At 36.9% G+C, this 21562-nt stretch overlaps 1 protein-coding gene across 14 annotated transcripts in view; it reads left to right on the forward strand.

Moving 5' to 3' along the window:
* ANO10 (anoctamin 10) overlaps positions 1-21562 on the forward strand; it is a 233691-nt gene that overhangs the window by 7160 nt on the left and 204969 nt on the right. For 12 of the 14 annotated variants that reach the window (XR_004275084.1, XM_032298102.1, XM_032298109.1 and 9 more), the window contains exons 2-4: positions 9639-9791; positions 12791-12988; positions 14366-14500. Coding sequence is in view for 13 of the 14 variants with exons in the window: in XM_032298102.1 (XP_032153993.1) it covers positions 9653-9791; positions 12791-12988; positions 14366-14500 (472 nt within the window). In the remaining variant the exon portion in view is untranslated. The remainder of the gene's footprint in view (positions 1-9638; positions 9792-12790; positions 12989-14365; positions 14501-21562) is intronic. The other 2 variants (XM_032298103.1, XM_032298113.1) reach the window with 2 other exon arrangements.

A 21562-nucleotide genomic window follows, 5' to 3' on the forward strand; every position in this document is an offset into this window, starting at 1 on the left:
AAAAAAAAAAAAAAAAAAAGAATTTGGGATAAATTCTCAGAAATAGCATTGTTATATTGAAGAGTATGAATGTTTAATATTATTTATCTTATTGCCTCTCTGCTTTCTAGAAATGTGATATCAAATTATGACATCTGTCAGCAATGTGTGAAAATGCTACATTTTCTGCACCTATCCCCAAACTGGATTCTTTCCATCTTTTAGCTTCAGCTGATTTGAAAAGGGAAAAATATCTTATTGTTACTTTGCAGTTTTTAAATTAGTGACTCTGGACATCTTTTCAAATGTGTCTCAGCATTTTTTTATGGGACATTTTTTATTTGTATTTTTATGTTTTTGTATTTTTTATTGTTGATTTGTAAGACCTCTTTGTTTATCAGGGATAGTGAAATTTGTGGCTGAGCGTGGTGGCTCATTCGTGCCTGTAATCCCAGCACTTTGGGAGGCTGAGACAGGCAGATCAGGAGGTCAGAAGATCAAGATCATCCTGGCCAACACAGTGAAACCCCGTCTCTACTAAAAATACAAAAAATTAGCCAGGCGTGGTGGCACTCGCCTGTAGTCCCAGCTACTCGGGAGGCTGAGGCAGGAGAATTGCTTGAACCCGGGATGCGGAGGTTGCAGTGAGCCGAGATCACGTCATTGCACTCCAGCCTGGGCGACAGAGTGAGACTCCATCTCAAAAAAAAAAAAGAAAAAAAGAAACTTGTCTGTCATATTGCAAATATTGTTAAGGTTGTGCCTTGCATAATGAAAGGCGTAAAGTATCACAAATGAGAATAATCAGTGAGCAAATATATGAGTTTGTAGATAGTGGTCATACACATGTTTGGAACGGAAACCTGCTTTTAGTGTCTCAGAAAAATTTTTTTATGATCTGGTTATTATGAATAAGGTGGGCCTTTTATTACTCACATTGAACAATGAATAAATGTTCAAAAACATTGATCTTTGATGCAGGTCCCCACATACTCTGCTGAACACTTTATTGTTCCCTTGAACTAGCCATTCTTTCCCACTTTGCTGTTTTTTCACACGTAGTTATTCTTCCCATATCCAAGGTTGGAAACCTTGGGGTTTTCTGTGTATCTGGCCCAAGTTGAATGCTGTCTGCTTCCCATCTTCCCTTCCCAGACAGTGCCCTCCTGAGGCTACCCCTACTTTTTGGGTTCCTGCTACTATACTTAGCCCATCTGTTAGAATAATTTGATGCATGCTTGCTTCTGCTACTAGACTAAGGACTTTTCAAAAGCAAGAGGTAGATGTTATTTACTTTTGTACCTTTAGACCATCATGCCCTGGCTCATAGTAAGCACATGGTTAAGTGTTTATTGTATTTGATATTTCCATTTTGAGGGTGATGAACTCAGCCTCTGCATTCCACTGGTAGGTTAATATTGTCCCCCACCAGCTTTTTATTATGAAAAATTTCAGTCTGGAGAGTTAAAAGAATACCTATATTTTCGCCCCCTAGATTTACTTACTGAGATTCATATTACTTTGACACAAAATTCTCTGCTCAGAAACCTACTGGACATTGGATCACTTGTAAACTATAGCATTTGTTATCCTTAAATGGCTGCTCTGGTCAGGTCAGTCTTCTTATTGTTCTTTTCCCTTGCTGTCTTTATTCTTGCTTCATTGATTTTACACATTGTTTCCTATTGTAGAACATGGGTTCCCTATTGTCTGGTCCAAAATTTTTATGCAGTAAGTGTTCTGACTGCATTATTAGCTATTTGGAGGTGACTGCTAGATTTTGTCTTGATCTGATTTCCTTCATTGAACCTCGCATGTTGAGTATTGATTTTGCTGGTATATTTAAATAACATTCCCTATACATTTGGAGTATAATTTGATATATATATTTTTGAGACACAGTCTTGCTTTGTCACCCAGGCTGGAGTGCAGTGGCGTGATCTTGGCTCACTGCAACCTCCGCGTCCCGGGTTCAAGCAGTTCTCTTGCCTCAGCCTCCTGAGTAGCTGGAATTACAGGCATGCACCACCACACCTAGCTAAATTTTATATTTTTAATAGAGACTTGTATTTCACCATGTTGCCCGGGCTGGTCTCAAACTCCTGACCTCAGGTGTTCCACCCACTTCAGCCTTCCAAAGTGCTGGGATTACAGGTGTAAGCCACCGTGCCCAGCCTGGAGTATAATTTGAATCCAACATTTACTTATAAGACCTTTTATGCCCCTGACAAAACCTAAGCTCTGTTAGAGGAAGAAAAGTTGAATGGTTCAAGCCAGATATCCTGAATCTGTTTAATCAGATTGCTACAAGATTGTGATTTCTACTGAAGAAAGGAAAGATGTTATGCAGTGTTGGCCACTTCCTTTGTGATTGTTCCCTTGAATTTGATTTACGCTTGTAGTTTGGAGTCATTAAAGCTTATATGAAGTGCACAGTTAGAATAAGTACGTCTAAAGTCTGAAAATTGCCCTGATTGAGAATCACTGAGTTAGATAGGGTCACATGAAAAACATTTTAGAGCAAGGCCTCTAAGCCTTAAGTGACTGACTCCATTTGTACATCTCCAGGTTGGCTCCACTATTTTGCAAGCTTGGTAACAGAGCTGAAGGGGGCTATCCCTGAGAAAGGTAGGGAAACTGGGAAGGAAACTGAGGCTGGGGAGAAGTTTATGTTTAGTTTTGGTTCTATTGAGACAAGTTTTAGTGAGATAACAGTGTTGGAAACTCCTGATGGAGCTCAACTTAGAAGACACAACTGGAAACAAATTGCAAAGACAGCAATACAGAGGTTAGAGTTTGAATTTAAGAGAAAGAAAAGAGTTTAGAGGGAGAAATTATATAGAAAGAAGGCAAAAGTCTAGGTGGCCATATATATATATTATATTTAATTTTCTTTGTTCCACTACACTTAAAGGAGAAATGATTTGGGCACATTTTTGCAAATAGTGTTGGGAGAAGCCAGAAGGAAAAAAAGATTCTAGAGGTAGGGAAAGAATCAATATAATAAAGCATTCTAGAGACCAAGGAAAGAGTCTATGATAACTTTGAATTTAAATTAGGTGTTTTGTTTTTTGTGCATGTAAAATTGTTATATTTTTTAACAGCAAGTTTGGGCTATTCCAACAAGAGTATCTTTGACACTAGATAGACTACTTCTACCCTATGGCTAATTATTTTACTCTCAGCCTTATCATATTTATTCTTGCTGGTTAGAGCTGGACACTTGATCAGAGTTGTCTAGAATTTCTCTGAAGAGAGTTTAATTCCAGAATTTTAATTTTCTATTTAGTAGCCAGTTATAAAAAGGTTACCATTTGTTGCATGCCTACTATGTGGCAAGCACTGTGCTGTACGTTTCTCATTTCCTCTCACACCATTAAGTGTGGCATGTACTTTTATTAATCCCACTTTACAGAAGAGGATAAATAAATTGCCTAAGAGAGTGGTCAAGAATTGAATTTGAATTTATGTCTGTCTCTCTCCAGAGATCAAGCTCTTTTTAACCAATTCTAATAGTAAGACATAATTAACCAAAGTCCAAACCACTAGAACAAAACAAGACAGAGGGATTGTATACTATTAATCAGAGTAAGCTAGATTGCTGTATTGTTTAAATCCTGACATATGTAATAGGTTCAAACATAATAGATTTCTCACTAATGTAACTGTCCAAGGCAGGAGGTATTCTGGATTGGTGGGTAGCTCAACTCCCTTCTGATCTAGGAAGCCATACTTTCCTGTCTTGTATCTCCTCAGTATCCCAGCGGCCCATGGAAAGGGAAGGAAAACAATGAGGAGAGATAGAATCACTCCCTTAAAAGGCTTGTCCTGGAGTTGTGAGTACTTCTGCTCACAAACTGTTGTTTAGAATTTAGTCCCATGCTCACCTAACTTCAACTGCATGGAAAATGTAGCCTAGTCATGTGCTTAGACAAAGAGAGAGTGGATTTCAGAGGACAGCTCAAATCTCTGCCACAGGAACCAAGGAAAAAGGATTGGATAGATAACTAGATAAGAAACCCTAGACAAGGTCTTGAAGATTCTCTTGATATTCTCCTGAACTGATCCTGAAAATCCAGGTTCTTTTGGGGTTCATTTCAGTCAATAGGATACAATTTCATAGGCTTTCATTTTTACAGATTGGTAAGTACTACTTATTAACTACCCATTAAATGAATTATTAAGGATTACTGATATTTAGTATTCATAAAATAAATTTGGTGTACTTCTAGGGTTTATTGAAGTCTCTAATTCAGCAATTTACTAAAATGTCTAGCTGTTTTTCAGTGCCTGATAGTGTTGTAAAGATTAATTTGCAGACACATGCAAGTATAGTCATGTATTGCATAATAACATTTCGATCAACAACAGATTGCATGTATGATGGTCCCATTAGATTATAACAGAGCTGAAAAATTCGTGTCGCCTGGTGACATTGTAGTGTAATACATTATTCATGTGTTTGTGGTGATGCGAGTGTAAACAGACCTGTGTGCTGCCAGTTGCATAAAAGTAGTACATACAATTATGTGCAGGACATAATACCTGACAATGATAATAAACCACCTTTTCTGGTTTATATATTTACTATACTATACTCATAATCATTATTTTAGAGCGTACACTTCCTTACATTAAAAAAAAAAAAAAAAAAAGTTAACTGTAAAACAGCCTCAGGCAATTCCTTCAGGAGGTATTCCAGAAGAAGAGTTGTTATAGGAGATGACAGCTCCATTTGTGTAAGTGCCTCTGAAGACCTTCCAGTGAGACAAGATGTGGAGGTGGAAGACAGTAATATTGATGATAGTGACCCTGTATAGACCTAGGTTATTGTGTTTATGTCTTAGTTTTTAACAAAAACATTTAAAAATTAAAAAAAAAATTAAATAGAAAATGGCTTCTAGAATAAAGATATAAAGAAAATATTTTTGTACAGCTGTATAATGTGTCTTACACTAAGTGTTATTACAAAAGTCAAAAAATCAAAAGCTTATAAAGTTACAGTTAGCTAAGGTTAACTTATTGAATAAAACTTTTTAATATATTTACTATAGCCTAAATGTACAGTGTTTATAAAGCCTACAGAAGTGTACAGTAGTATCTTAGGCCTTCACATTCACTCATTGAATCACCCAGAGTAACTTCGAGTCCTGCAAGCTCCATTCATGGTAAGTATCCTATACAGGTATATTCATTTTTGAATCTTTTATACTGTATTTTCACTGTACTTTTTCTGTGTTTAGATATACAATTCAAATTACTGCTGTGCTACAATTATCTACAGGATTCAGTGCAGTAACATGCTGTATAGGTTTGTAGCCTTGGAGCAGTAAGCTATACTGTATACTCTAGGTATGTAGTAGGTTATGCCATCTAGGTTTGTATAAGTACACTCTGTAATGTTTCCACAACAGTGAAACAACCCATTTCTCAGAACTGTCTTTGTCATTAAGTGATGCATGACCGTAAATGGTTGGAATTCTTGAGATTGTCAAAAGGATCCTTTGTTATTAGTTCATTGTTGGTATTGTCTTCAGTTGGTCATGATTTTGGCTTGAGGTTTACTTTTTGGCTGCTGACTATTTTTTGTTATTAATATTTGGGCACTGTTTTACTTATTTTTGATACATTTAATTTTGCTTTAGGCCAGAATATTCTGTAATGTGGTTTCGCTTAGTCATTTTGTCTTGAACTCTGTTTAGATAATCTTCAACAGAGTTGTATGGTAGACAATTCAAATTTAAGGTTTCATTCAGTAGGAAACAACATATAGAATTTGGATATCTCTAATGACTCTATTTTCTCTATATGAGCTAAACAAAGTGATTTGGTTCAATTTTCCTCTTGCTTTTTAAAGTATAAATTATAGGGTTTTAGGAAGATTATGTAGAATCATGTATGTAGGTACCTAAAATAGTGTGTTATGTGTAGTGAGAAATCCAACAAAAGAGAAATTTAGTAAAGAAGAAATTAAATTTAAAAGGCGGTAGGGGAGTTCCTGTATTATGAATGCTGTCTGCTCACTAAATATAAAATTTCTATGTTCCAGTGGCCCAATCATTTGCAATCATTTCCTCCTGTCTTAACACTCTTGGCCAGGCATGCTGGCTCACACCTGCAGTCCCAGCACTCTGTGAAGCCGAGGTGGGAGGATTGCTTGAGCTCAGTAGTTTGAGACCAGCCTGGGCAACATAGGGAGACCCTGTCTCTACAAAACATAAGTTGTGTGCTGGGTGCCATGGCACATAACTGTGATTCCAGCTACTTGGAATGTTGAAGTGGGAGGATTGCTTGGTCTCCAGAGTTTGAGGCTGCAGTGAGCCACGGTCATACCACTGTTCTCCAGGCTACCTGGGTGACAGAGCAAGACTCTGTTTCAAAAAAAAAAAAAAGACCAGGTAGAGTGGCTCACATGTGAAACTGAAGTCCTAGCACTTGGGGAGGCCGAGGTGAAAGGATCACTTTAGCCCAGGAGTTCAAGATAAGCTTGGGCAATGTGGCAAAACCCTGTCTCTCCAAAAAATACAAAATTAGCTGGGTGTGGTGGCACATGCTCCTATACTCTAGCCTGGGCAAGAGTGAGGCCCTGTCTCAAAAAAAAAAATACTGTTTCTTTTTTTTTTTTATTTAAGTATGCTGATGAATCCTCTCAATTTTTCTGTTTGAAAATGGCTTAGGCCGGGCATGGTGGCTCACGCCTATAATCTCAGCACTTTGGGAGGCTGAGGTGGGCAGATCATGAGGTCAGGAAATCAAGACCATCCTGGTCACCATGGTGAAACACCATCTCTACTAAAATACAAAAAATTAGCCAGGTATGGTGGCACATGCCTGCAGTCCCAGCTACTCGGGAGGCTGAGGTAGGGGAATCGCTTGAACCCCAGAGGTGGAGGTTGCAGTGACCCAAGATCACACCACTGCACTGGCCTGGCGACGGAGCAAGACTCCATTTCAAAAAAATAAAAAAAGAAAATGGACTTTATTTTTCTTTTCTTCTTAAGGTAGATTTTGACCAATTATATAATTTCGGATTAGCCATAATATTCTCTTGGGACATTGAAGATACTCTTTCAGCCTAATTATTGCTGTTCAAAGTATTTGTGTTAATTTTTCTGTTTTAAGATTTTTCTGTGTCTTGTTTTATGGTTTTTTTTTTTTTAATTTTTACTATGCTTTTTATTTATCCTGATGGGGGTATATAGAGATTCTTAAATCTGTGCCTTGGTATATTTTGTCATCTTTGGGAAATTCTTGGTCAGTCTCTCTTCAGATACTGTTGTCACTCTAATACCTCCCCCTTTTAGTTCCTTCTAGTTCCTTGTCTTGTACTCTTTTTGCTGTATGTTCTTCCTTTTTTGTTCTCACAGCTTAATTCTGGATATTTTCTTTGTGCCTATGTTATTGTTTGGTTTTTATCTTTAGTTTTGTCTGATTTTCTGTAAAGCTTCCGTTGGGTTTTTAATTTTGACTCATATTTTTAAATTCTAGGATTTCCATTAAAAAGAGTTTTCAGGGCTGGGCACGGTGGCTCACGCCTGTAATCCCAGCACTTTGGGAGGCAGAGGTGGGTGAATCACGAGGTCAAGAGATCGAGACCATCCTGGCCAACATAGTGAAACCCCATCTCTACTAAAAATACAAAAAATTAGCTGGGCATGGTGGCATGCGCTTGTGATACCAGTTACTCGGGAGGCTGAAGTGGAAGAATCGCCTGAACCCAGGAGGCGGAAGTTGCAGTGAGCCAAGATCACGCCACTGCACTTTAGCCTGGCGACAGAGCAAGACTCTGTCTCAAAAAAAAAAAAAAAAAAAAAGCGTTTTCAGTTCTTTGAATTTATGATAATTATTTTAAATAATTTGGATCTATTATGTGTTTGTTTCTATTGTTACCCTATTTTTCATTTTCACATGTACTAACTTTTCTCCTAACTGGGATGATACAAACCTAAAATTTAGTTCCTATCAGGTTAATGTAATTCTCGTTCACTATTACATTTAGGATATAGCCTTTTCAGGTCCCAGTTCAAATTACATACTCGTTTTGTTTCTTAGCCTCCCATGGCCAACAGAAGCTCTGCTTAGCTTCTCACCCTCTCAGCAGAGGCCCTAGAGAAACTGGTTGCAAGTGCTTAGCTTTCTTCTGGATGTGGACTCCATTATTTCCCACTGCCTTTTTTTTTTTTTTTCTTGGTGACAGGGTCTTGCTGCGTTTCCCAGGCTTGTCTTGAACTCCTGGGCTCAAGTGATCCTCTAGTCTCAGCCTCCCAAATGGCTGGGATTATAGGTGTGAGCCACCATGCCCAGCTTAGTTGGCTTTTTGTTATTCACACATTTTTAAAAATATAGGTTACATGTTCCTTATCCAAAATGCTGGGACCAATAGTGTTTCAGATTTTGGATTTTTTTTTTTTTTTGATTTTGGAATATTTGTATTTATATAATGAGATCTCTTGGGAGTGGGACCCAAGGCTAAACATGAAATGTATGCTTCACATGCACTTTATACACATAGGCTAAAAGTAATTTTATGTAATATTTTAAATAATTTTGTGCTAAGTACTTATGTGTGAAATTTCCCACTTGTGTCACATATATATACACACACATATATATGAGAGTATGTGAGTGTGGGTGTGTATTGTCTAGTTGTCTTCAGCAGAAGAATTTGTCTGAACCCCTTAATCTGCTATCCTGGAAGTAGAAGTCTTGGCTTGCGTTCATAGTTAATGTGTCACTTTGAGGATAAGTAGTTTTGGAGGAAATGTATAGTAGTGGTTCTGCCTAGCTGAGATGGGTACTGTAGAGAGTTCCATATAATTACACCTTGACTACTCATTACCCACTGTGAGTTTTTCTTTCTCTTTTTTTTTTTTTTTTTTTCAGTAGTTTTATTCAGTCCAGTTGTCTGCTTCTATAGATTTAACCCCCAAGCTATCCTTTCCTCTTCATTGTCATTGTTCAGGCCAGTATCAGCTTTTTCTGGACTACTTTAATGGCCCCCTAACTGGCCTTCCACACTCTAGGCTGACCCTTTATGATCTGTAATAGCTCCCTACTGACTACATCAGTTACCTGCTCATAATGAATTGGTGACTTCCATTGTATGTTAGACAAAGCCCATTTCCTTTGTAATCTGGGACCCTAGTTGGATACCAGTTCATTCCCACCTTTCTTTCCCCCCATACAAAGCTAATGTTCCAACCATACCTAAACATTTGTATTTCTCTGAGCCTCTTGGCTGTTTTTTCATCATTATTTTTTAGGGAAATAATTTCGTCTACTTAGGATACCACTCATTGTGTATCTGGCAAACTCCTACTCATTCCTCTGAATCCTGTTCAGATGTCACATTATTTGTAAATACTTAATTTATTCCACTTGTGTGAGAGCACATTTTACATTGTATTCTTCATTTATACAAATGTCTATTCTGCTGTATTCTGAGCTGCTTATAGAAAAGGTTGGTGTTCTTTCTGAAGTTTGACTCACACGTGCACTTTGAACCATTGGTTGAGTCTATCATAACCCATCTGAATCATCAGAAATTTGCTTTTGTCTTGGAAGCCAGAATTAGGTATAAATGAGATAAAATGAAGTCTATAGCATATTTCGCTTTGCCATAATAACAACCCATTTTTGCTCTTTATTTTAATTTTCAGCAGGTTTGTCAAAGATGAAAGTGACCTTATCAGCTTTGGATACTTCTGAGAGTTCTTTCATGCCTTTGGTGGTCATAGAATTTGCTCAGGATGTCAAAGAAGAAACCAAAGAATGGCTGAAAAACAGAATTATAGCTCCAAAAAAAGATGGAGGTGAGTAAAATAGTCACTACTCAGTAGACTTAGTCTGGCCTCCCACACTGTATGCTCAGTCACTAAAAACATATTTGCAAATGTGTTTTATAATTTTCATTGATTTATTTACTAATGTTTTTTTATTTATTTTTGCCTTTATTAGCTATCCAGCACTTGAAAGGAGGTCTTAAATCAACATTAGGCTTTAAGTTTCCATTAAACTGAAAGCAGCATGAGTGGTTTTCTTCACAGCTCTAAATACTATACCTACCACCGTGTTTGGTGCATAGTAGGTGCTTAAGAAATATTTGTCAAATGAACGGACAGGTATCTATTGTATGCTCTTTATGTTTCAGTTATGGTGCTATGGGAGAGAGAAATATGGTCTCTGCCTGCAAAGATGTTATCATCAGGGTAGAAAAAAATTCAAATTAAAGAAAAGTACGTGGAAGAGCTTCCATAGAGCAATGCATGGCATGAACAAATGAATCATGCGTATACCTACTGTAAAAGAGCTCCATGATCCTTGTCTTTCATGTCAGTGGATCAAGGAGAGAGATAGTTGTCAGAGAACTTGGGGTATTGGATTATTGATAGGTACATAATAAACTAAGCAAATGATAACACAAGACCGCAACTTTTGGGAAAATGGAAAGTATGAGAAAGGAAAATCATAGCATACTGTAAGGCTAAGCTCTAAATAACATGTAGTCATAATCACACACTGACTTGATGAAACTAAAGGATGATTTAACCATGTGAGAATAGGCGATGAGAATGGTGAATGGAAATGGTGAAGAAGGAAAGTGATCTAAATTCTCATCTTCAATGCTTAAAACTGAAAAATCAAGAAATAGCTCTGTAAGCATGTTATTTGATGGCATGAAAACAAATAACAAAGGAATCACCCAAACAATTTGAAAGTCATTGCTTCTGGGAAAGGTCAGTGGAGGGGAGGAAGACCTTACGTTAAAGGCCATCCTTGATCAGCTTATATAAGCCCTCAGAACTTCCATTTAGCCTCATAGAGCTTCTTTCCTAAACATGAACATGTAATGAAAGATCACCAAATATCTGAAAAAAAATGCTCTTTTTCAAATCAAGGTGTTGGCAAATGGTTCTTCATAAAGGTTATACTAGACCAGGCACAGTTGCTCACATCTGTGATCCCAGGACTTTGGGAGGCTGAGGCGGGCAGATCACTTGAGGTCAGGAGTTCAAGACCAGCCTGGCCAACATGGTGAAACCCATCTCTACTAAAAATATAAAAATTAGCTGGGCGTAGCTGCATGTACCTGTAATCCCAGTTATTTGGGGGACTGAAGCAGGAGAATCACTTGAACCTGGGAGGCGGAGATTGTAGTGAGCCAGTATAGTGCCATTGCACTCCAGTCTGGGCAATAGAGCAAGACTGTGTCTCAACATAAATAAATAAATTAACTAATTAAAAAAAAAAAAGGTTATACCCGTTTCTGCTCCTCTAAAAATGGCTTGTATGCCTCAGACCACAGCCCAGTTCTGAGAAACAGCCAGGCTTAAAGTTGCCTTTAAAGGAAACTTATGTTGCACAGGAATGGCCTTGTTTCAGTGTCCCCTCTGTGCTCAGCTGATGGCTGGAAGCCGCTGGGAGAAGCATCTTAAGGTATGGCAACAGGAGCCTGGCAGTCAACCCTGCTCTTCAAAGCAGCTTCTCTTGAGGGGAGACCTGGTGGAGTTGAGTATTTCATGGCTACCACACTCACCAACCTATTATCAAACTTTCCATCTTTGCAGTGTGAGAAGTAAGAAACAGCATATTGGTATAGTTTTTACATTTATCTTAATATGAGTGAGGTTAAGGATCTTATATTTAAGAGCCATTTTTGTTTTCTGTAAATTGATTATACCTTTTACTAAAGTCTTTAATAGCTTTACTGTAAATTACCTACATAATAGTGTCATAATACATTAATCTTAATATATTAATTTATTTGATAAGTGAAGTATAAATTCTTCTCATGATCCTATTATCATTTGATTAATATTTTCATAATTCCTGTCAACCATCTCTAGGGGGTAAATAGTAAAGAAATAAATGTACCTTTAAAAGTTTGAGGCCAGGAACTGTGGCTCATGCCTGTAATCCCAGCACTCGGGAGTCCAAAGTGGGTGGATCTCTTGAGCTCAGGAGTTTAAGACCAGCCTGGGCAACATGGTAAAACCCTGTCTCTACAAAAAAATACAAAAAATACCTTAGCGTGGTGGTACACACCTGTAGTTTCAGCTACTTGAGAGGCAAAGATGGGAGGATCACCTGAACCTAGCAGGTGGAGGTTGCAGTGAGCCAAGATTGTGCCACTGCATTCCAACCTGGGCAATAGAGTGAGACCCTGTCTCAAAAAAAAAATTGATGTAGGTAGAAAGAATCTTTTTTTAATAATCTATTAAGTAATTACTATATGTATATTATCAAATTATGACATATTTTCATGTTTTGGGAACTTATTTCAGAAAAATACCGTGAAACCAAATAGAACATAGAAATTTGTGGGAAAAATCGTTGAAAAGTTATATTGCTTTTTATTATTTAGTACTTAACATTCACAAAATGTGTTATAGTCCAATGTAATTGTAATTGTATTGTATTTTTTAACTGAAATATTTTGTTCCAAATTAATTTCCTTAAATTTTGTTCTATTATGTTTATATTAAGAAACTGCAATCTTTGTTCTATATTTTTGCTCGGTACACTTTTATACCTATAGCTCATAAATATTGAGTTCTCGTATCTACTTCTCATTTGAATGAGTGGCAGGTTTCTAAGTGCTACATTTTTCAGTTTTTGCATTTATTAAAAAACCATGAAGAACTGCCATCCCCAATGTGCTTATGTTATTTACTTGGAAGATGGGTTTAAATTGCTAATATAATTTCTGTTTCTTCTACCAAACCGGAAACATTATATTTATTTAGAAAGTTTTTATTTTTGAAACTTTTATGTTTGTTTCTAAAATTGTCCTTACCTTTTGTTTTTATAGGTGCTCAGTTGTTATTTAGACCATTGTTAAATAAATATGAGCAAGAAACACTGGAAAATAAGAACTTATATCTTGTTGGTGCCTCCAAGATTAGAATGTTATTGGGGGCAGAAGCGGTGGGATTGGTGAAAGAGTGCAATGATAACACCATGAGAGCCTTCACATACAGAACCAGACAGAACTTCAAAGGCTTTGATGGTAAGCCCTAAGTTGTCTCTGTTAGAATCCATTTATTAAAAAAAAGTTTTGATGAATAGATCAGGGCCTAGCAAACTTTTTTCAGTAAAGGGTCAAATAGTAAATATTTTAGTCTTTACAGTCCTGTGGTCTCTGCTGCAGTTACTTAACACTGCCATTGTAGAGCAAAAAAGCAGCCATAGACCATAAGTAAATGAATGGGCGAGGCTGTGTTCCAATAAAACTTAATTTATAAAACCATGTGGCAGGCCAGATTTGGCCCATCACCATCTTTTGCCCCCCTCTGGATGAACACAAATTAGAAGGACATGTGTAACTTAGAATTCTTATAATGTTGAGTATTCAGTAGCTTGATATAGAAAAATACTATTTTTGAAAGCAGAATGATTTTCACCAATTCTAACAGAATACACCAAAAAAACCCCATAAATTACATATTTTCTAACTCTACAAAAAAACAGTTATGTAAAGTAATAAGAAATTAACTATTAAAAAGTTGCATCTACTAAGTAGAGATTATTTTCTACAAATAACCACATGTGAGTATTTATTAGAAAAATCTTAATAAGAAACACAGTAGTAGTTAAGTACCCTACAAACCTCATTTCCTGAATTTTCTGGCTCCTGCTGAATGTGATAAGGTCATTGGTTCTATATTGACCCCAAAGCAGGTTCTAGTAGAGAATATTTTCTCTACTAGAGAACTGGGAAAGCCAGGGTAGATATAACAGGTTGGGAGCTTGGTTTCAGAATCAAACTGATCCCTTCCAGGGCTTTCAGAGTTAGAATATGGGATTAGACTTCTTTGGATTAACTTACTCTGGATTTTTGTACCTTAGTGAATAAATGTTCAAGATGAAATTTACCTTATTTAAGAGGATTCACCTGTCAAATAGCAACAATATTTTCTTACAAGACCTTCTTCTCTCTCATTAATGGAAGGGATGTTTGACTACAGAAGGGAATGGAATGGGCTTGCGAGTTTGAAGGAGGATAATTTGCCATAGGCAAACTTCTTCAGTTCCATCTTTGGTTTAATGTAATAATATGTTAATAAATTTAACGTATTATCAGGATTCAAGAACATACTGCTTTCTGCTCATTAGTACTAAATGAGATCAATTATATGCTTGTTGAATATTTCTGCTATAACTATTAAAATGGTTATTGTAGAATTGTATTACATGAAGGCATAACATAATTTTTTTTATTCTTATAAAATATCTAAAAAGCTTTATGTTCTATTTAATTTGCTAGCTTCATACTCTGATTACTTACGTTGTTTATTGTTTATACCACTATTTCCATAATCTCAGGTAATTGGAATATTTTTAGTTTGTTACTAAAAAAAATCTGGTAATTTCTGTTTTATTTTAGATACTAATGATGATTTCCTGACAATGGCAGAATGTCAATTCATTATCAAACATGAACTTGAAAATCTTAGAGCTAAAGATGAAAAAATGATCCCTGGCTACCCCCAGGCAAAGTTGTATCCAGGAAAATCATTATGTAAGTCACTATGTTAACCAATTTCATGAATACACACTCTAATACAACTGAGTTTTTTTCTTAATAGACATAAATAGCAAATTACAGATGCCCTTTTTTCCTCTTACAGAAGAACTTATATAACCTTACAATAACGTGTATTTTTATGAACATATCTTTTCCCCTTGGAACCTCATTATATTGCACCTTTAAATCAATATGTTTGTTTTATATGGTTGACTACTTATTTATCAAGATCTCATAGCATACAGTTAGCTTAAAATCCAGTGTGAACACATATATGTATTACTCAATTAAAACGAGCAAAGCTTACGTTATGCCCTAACATCGTACGTGAAAATCTGTGGAGGAATATAAAAGGGAAAACATGGTCTTTTCCTGGAGCACTCTTTCCATTTCCTCTGATCTCACTGGGTATGCAAATCAGAATTTTGCAACTTTTTGGTTTTGTGTGATTTCATTTTAATGAGAATAACTAGTTTGCAGAAAGCAAGAGTTTACTACAATGCATAATTCCAAGTTTGCTTCAAACCCAGATAGTGGCAAGGCTTCCAAACTTGTTTTTTTGTTGTTGTTGTTGAGACAGAGTCTTGCTGTTGCCCAGACCGGAATGCACTGGTGTGATCTTGGCTGACTGCAACCTCAAGCGATTTTCCTGCCTCAACCTCCCAAGTAGCTGGGAGTACAGGTGCATGCCTCCATGCCCAGCTAATTTTTGTATTTTCAGTAGAGATGAGGTTTCACCATGTTGGCCAGGCTGGTCTCAAACTCCTGACCTTGTGATTTGCCTGCCTCAGACTCCCAAAGTGCTGGGATTACTGAGCCACTGTACCGGTCTGGCTTCAGAACATTTTTTGCTGCCTAAGATACACTTTAAACATGTAAGCTTCTGTGTCTCCTAGTGTGTTTGGGTTTTTGTTGTTGTCATCATTGTTTGTTTGTTTGTTTGTTTGAGACAGAGTCTTGCTCTGTCACCCAGAATGGAGTACAGTGGTATGAACATAGCTCACTACAGCCTCCACTTCCTGGGCTCAAGTGATCTCCTGCATCAGCCTCCTGAGTAGCTGGAACCATGTGATTTACTTTTAATAGTCTGTGTGATACCACCTTCCAGTTGTCATCCAGGCAGACAGATCCCTAAGAACCAGTCCATATTCACATTTCCCAGTTGCCACCAAATATATTTTAGAGCTTGTTTGCCCAAACTAAGATTCAGTCTAAGTTAACTCATCTTGTTTGGTTATGTCTGTTTCTTTGAATATAGAATAGTTTCTCTTTTCTATTTTTTCCCTCATGACATCAACTTGCTCAAGAGACTATGCCATTTTTCTTAGAGACTGTTTTCTCATTGTTTCCCTATCCTCTGTTTTTCCTGAAAACTGGGAAAGTTTTGGCAAGAATTCCTCATAGGTGATGCTGTATCTTCTCTGCTCTTCCTGATTTCCTTAGACATGATGGGGAATAGAAGGCCTTCTGAGATTTTCTTTTATTTGCCTCTCTAACTTCCTAACTCTCTAACTTCCTTTCTAACCCTTCCTAACTTCCTCTTTTGTGTTCAGAACTGTGCCTTACTTTTGACAGAGCTTTTTCAAATTCTAATCTTTCTAGACCTTCTTGCATTTCAAAGTATTTTCTTAGGTTACATTATTATTTTTAATTTTATATAGCAAATCTATTTTTAAGTAAGATGTATTTATTCTAGCCTATTCTGAACCGTATTCAGAGTTCTGATGAAAACAGGGTTTATCATCTGTACTGTGGACATAAAAATGGTTGTTTTCAATTTATGTAACCTATGACAGAAAAATACTTCTCCCAAGCATCTTACAATTTTCACATTTATTTTTTATTAGTTTCTGTCCATTTAAAAAATAATACATATATATGACGAAAATTCAAATAGTACAAAAATTTAGACAATGAAAAGTTGTCTCCTCCCTGTCCCATGTTCCAAATCCCTTTGTTCTCTCCCTATTATACACCTTTAAAGAAATTCTGTTCAAGAGACGACATGTTCAGACAGATAGGGAGTATATTGTGCATACCATTTTGGACCTTGCCTTTTTATTTAACAATATATTTTGATCATTATTCTAGAATACCAAACTCATTCCTTTTCTAGGCCACATAGTATTCTATCATATAGATGTCATCATATTGATGAACATCTAATTGTTTTCCTTCAAGTTTTCATTAAAAATACGAAAACATTCCCAGAAGTGAAACTGTTAGATCAAAGGTATTTGCATCTTTTAGAGTAGATATTTATTGCCAAATTGCCCTCCGTAGTGATTGCTTCAATTAATTAATTAATTAATTTGAGACAGAGTCTTGCTCTGTTGTGCAGGCTGGAGTACAGTGGCACGATCTTGGCTCACTACAACCAGTGCCTCCCTGGTTCAAGCAATTCTACTGCCTTAGCCTCCCGAGTAGCTGAGACTACAAGCATGCACCATCACGCCTGGCTAATTTTTGTATATTTAGTAGAGATGGGGTTTCACCACATTGGCCATGATGGTCTTGAACTCCTGACCTCAGGTGATCCATCCGCCTTGGCCTCCCAAAGTGCTGGGATTACAGGCATGAGCCATTGCTCCCAGCCAATTGCTTCAATTTATAAATAGAATGCATATTATATTGAGCATTGGACATGATGTTGACTTTTGACTAGGTATTTTTTATCATGTTTAGAAAACATTCATTCCTCCTACTTAATAATTTTTTGTGTGGTAATACATTTCTTTTTTAATTTATATTTTATATATTAATTGCATCTGTGAAGACTAATTTTTTAATCCCTGACATTATCAATATGGTAACTGATGTTAATGGAATTTCTAATATTAACTCATTCATGTATTCCCATAGTGAACCCTACTTGCTTATGTTATTTTTCTGCTGACTTCCATTTATTATTTTATTATTTTTGCATCAGTATTTATATGTCATAAGTACTTAGATTTTTGTTGTATCCAACAATTTATTTATATTACATATACATTGTTAATTTTGTCATGTAGTTCTTGTGTCCCTTGTACTTTGTTTTCTTGATCCATCATAGCCTTAGATCTCTACAATTATGCGAATTTCATTATGTTCCTGCCAATTTCCTCTTCATATTTTCTTTTCCTTTGTGTTATGAGTTTTGTAGTTATGTTTTGCCTGCATAAAGATTTTTGATAGATTTTTATTGTCGATTGCACCTTTTATCCTTATGAAATATTATTCTTAATCTTGCTTAATGTTTTGTTGTTGCCGAATTCAGCCTTGTCTTATGGTTCTTGCCTTATTTCAGTTTGCATCTGTTAGAATGTTTTTGCCCACCTTTTACTTTCAGCCTCTCTTGGTATCACTTTAGGCGGATCCCTTATATCAGGATATAGTCAGATTTTGCTTCGCACCATGATCTGAGGATTTTTTTTTTTATAATCTAAGTAAATTTATACTAAGTAAAACATTTGCTAGTAAACTTAAAGAGATGACATATTTTAGGTTATCATATTTGATGTTATATTTTATGTTGAAATAGCTATTTTCTGTGCTTAAAAAATCTTTTATATTGGCTATGCCATCTTTTTTCCCATTTCAGTGGAAAAGGCTAGGAAATATATTTTTGAAAATCATGAATTTATCTTGATACAGTCAATTCAAATTTCACATTATAGGCTATTAATTTCTTTCATTTATATTTGTTTATTTTATATTGAAAATATTGATTCTTAATAACATTACCATAATTACTATTTTGCTTTATCTTACAGTTTTCATAAAATAGCTTGTAAGGCCATGCTAATTTTGATATTAACAATCCAAGTTGTGGATGAAGTTTAAGGTTTTCTTTTTTGTTCTCTTACTACATGTAGTCAAAATCTAAGATTTTCATTTTTGTTCTATTACTCTATGTAGTCAAATTTTGTTCTATTATTATATGTAGTTTTAAAGGTATGTTAGCATTTCTGTATGAAACCATCTGGCCCTGATGTTTGTTTGTGGATTAGGTTTTTGAACAGTTTTCTCTAAGTCATCTATGGAAATTGGTTTGTTTAGACTTTCTGTCACTACTGGGGTCAGTTTGGGTAAATTGTATTTTCTTAGAATCTAAGTTTCCATTTTATCACATAGGTGTTCAAATTTCTGTGAACTGATTTGTGCAAATTTCTCTCAGGACCTTTTAAACTCCTGTTTTAAGGGTATTTTTCCCTTTTGCTTTCTGTTTTTTTCTTGATTTAAAACTTTTTTTTTTTTTTTTTGAGACGGAGTTTCGCTCTTGTTACCCAGGCTGGAGTGCAATGGCGCGATATCGGCTCACCGCAACCTCTGCCTCCTGGGTTCAGGCAATTCTCCTGCCTCAGCCTCCCGAGTAGCCGGGACTACAGGCATGTGCCACCATGCCCAGCTGATTTTTTGTATTTTTAGTAGAGACGGGGTTTCACCATGTTGACCAGGATGGTCTCGATCTCTTGACCTCGTGATCCACCCGCCTCGGCCTCCCAAAGTGCTGGGATTACAGGCGTGAGCCACCGCGCCCGGCGATTTAAAACATTTTTCTCATTAACATAATATTGAGGATATTCCTGTATCAGCCATTAGCAGGAGATCTGTGGGATGTGGGATCTTGATTCAGTAGGACTTTTAATCACTTTTTAACTTCCTTTCCTTCCCCATAGGCTGCTACCCACAAAGTCGATTACTTTTGCAGACACTTCCCACTGCATTTCCCAGAAGCAGCACTTTTCAGTCAGCAGCCTCTTGTTCTGTGTACTTTCCAACCCTTCCCTTCAGCCCCTCCTGCTGTCAGAGCTCTGACCCGTCAGGTATCAGACTTATTCTTGGAAGTTCCCACTTGGCGTGAGGCCTTCTCCTGAAGGAGAGTGATGAGTCCTCATTGGTGTTATGTGGGTTCCTACACCAAATGGACTCCTCTGCCCTCCCTGTTTCTCTGTGCAGCCCTGCTGGGGCTTCCTGCACCATTCTAGACTGTGGCCCAGATCTCTTCTGGATCTTGGTTCTTTATTGCCTGACTTAAATGTTACAGTTTCCCCTGACTCTGGGTTATGCTGTAGCCATTATTTTATAGGTGCTTTTACTCGTTCTCCTTGTTGATCTGTATGGCTTTTAGGAGGTATCAGGAAGTTTGGATATAGGCACTCATTATTCTTACTTGTCTGCATTTCCAGTTATCTGCATATGTCTTGCTTATTTTTTATCATTGTTCTTTTTGGTTGGATATACGTTCTTTTTTTGGTTGGACATAAGACAGATTAAGGATTACCATGATTTCAGGAAAATTTTCTTCAGTTATCTTTGAAGAGTTATCTTCAGTTATCTTTGAAGAGTTATTTGGTTGCATTTGCTCCGCTCTTATCTTCAGGAGTGCCAATTTTACATATGTGGGCTCTTACATATTCTTTGTAGTATTTCCAGTCTTTGTTCCTGCATAATTTTCTTAGGCTTGTCTACCAGTTTCCTGATTGTATTCCCAGTCTTCCCTTTTTTTGTTGCTTTTATCATGACTTTGAACCTGTAACAGGTTTACTTTTCTCTTGCATTGCTTCTCTGAGCTTCTCCTTCAGCTCTCATAGCTCTTCTTTGAGTTTTAATTTCAGAGATGGGCTGTTTGCTTGAATTTCTTTAATTTCAAAAAATTCATAGTTTTTTGTTACTGAATGCTATAATTTTCTGCTCTTTGTTCTTTGACTTATTTTTTTCTTGTAGTATTTTTAGTTTTTCCCTTTTTTCCAGGTAGTATTTTTGCATAGCTCTATGCCAGCTTCTTTATGATTATTACTTATTTTTTATTACTTATGTTTTAGTGAACCCTTATTTTTCTTGGACTGGCCATTTTTACAAGAAAGTGTGTATGGGCAAGAGAAGGGTGCTAGGGGCTCCCAGCAGGGAACTATGGTGGTGAGAAGCTTAGATTTTGCCTGGCAGTGCATTCTCCTTGAGCCATCTTAGTCCCTGAAGAGAACCTCCATGGAGCCCTGTTCTTGTAGGGTTTTTCTTGTGTTTGGCATTTAGGCCTGTCTTTGGCCCACCAAGACCCACAGCTCCATAGCTGCTTACCTTCCATCCTTGGATTTCAGCAGGTCACTCTTTCTTCCAACATGGCAGATCTGTTCTCTCTCCAACCTGGCTTCTTCTCTGGCTATGGTGCCAGGCAGGGAGCAGGTGTACTCCAGGTACACCATGCAGCCTTATTGCCTGCCTGCTGAGCAAGAGGACTGTGGTTTACCATCCCCAGTTCCAGGAGAGCCTTGCCCACGTGTGCTTGACCCAGGTTTGCAGAAGATAAGATGGGTGCTCTTAGTTTACCCAGGGCTGATTTTCAAGGCCACTTTTTATAGTTTGTGGTTTGGGATTTTAGTTTCTTTTTTCTTACTTTCATCAACGACAGAGATTTCTTTTTATGTTTTTTGTTTCCTTTTGTTTTTAATTTGGCACCACGAACAAGAACAGGGCAGAGGTATCTTTCTGCCACTATTTGTAACCAGGATTTCCACATTCTGTAGTTAAGCAGTTGTTTGATACTGTCCCCAAATTTTTGAATCTTTCTTAATCTCCTAGTGGGAGGGCATGTTTCCAGACACAGCTGGGTACTGCATCAAATATAACACAAAGCAGACTGGGGCACAATCCTGATTGCTAATGTAAGCATTCTGTTTCTCTTTTTTTTATCCACATTGATAATGTGGAAATCATGGCCTCCACCTGTGAGTTTCTACACAGGTATGTCCTCTTGTGTGTCTGGGACAGAGAAAAAAGTGAATGTGCTCTTTGATCAGATTGGATAATGGAGCAGCAGTTTTTCAGATGCTTCTAGTTGCTTCCAAAAGAGAAATTTTCAGCTGAATGAAAACCTTCAAGGAAATATGTAAATGGGTTTCTCTAACTGTGTAGGTAGCCAGTCTGGTATCCTGAAGCAATAACAGAAGTAACTTTCTTGCTGGCAGGACTAGGCTTTTGTAAACAAGGATTTTTTTTTTCTTTTCTTCCTCTCTTCTCCCTTTCTCCCTTCTCCCTTCTCCCTTTCTCCCTTCTCCCTTCTCCCTTTCTCCCTTC

Source organism: Sapajus apella, unplaced genomic scaffold (genome assembly GCF_009761245.1).
Source record: "Sapajus apella isolate SASKATOON/1434 unplaced genomic scaffold, GSC_monkey_1.0 scaffold38, whole genome shotgun sequence".
NCBI lineage: Eukaryota > Metazoa > Chordata > Mammalia > Primates > Cebidae > Sapajus > Sapajus apella.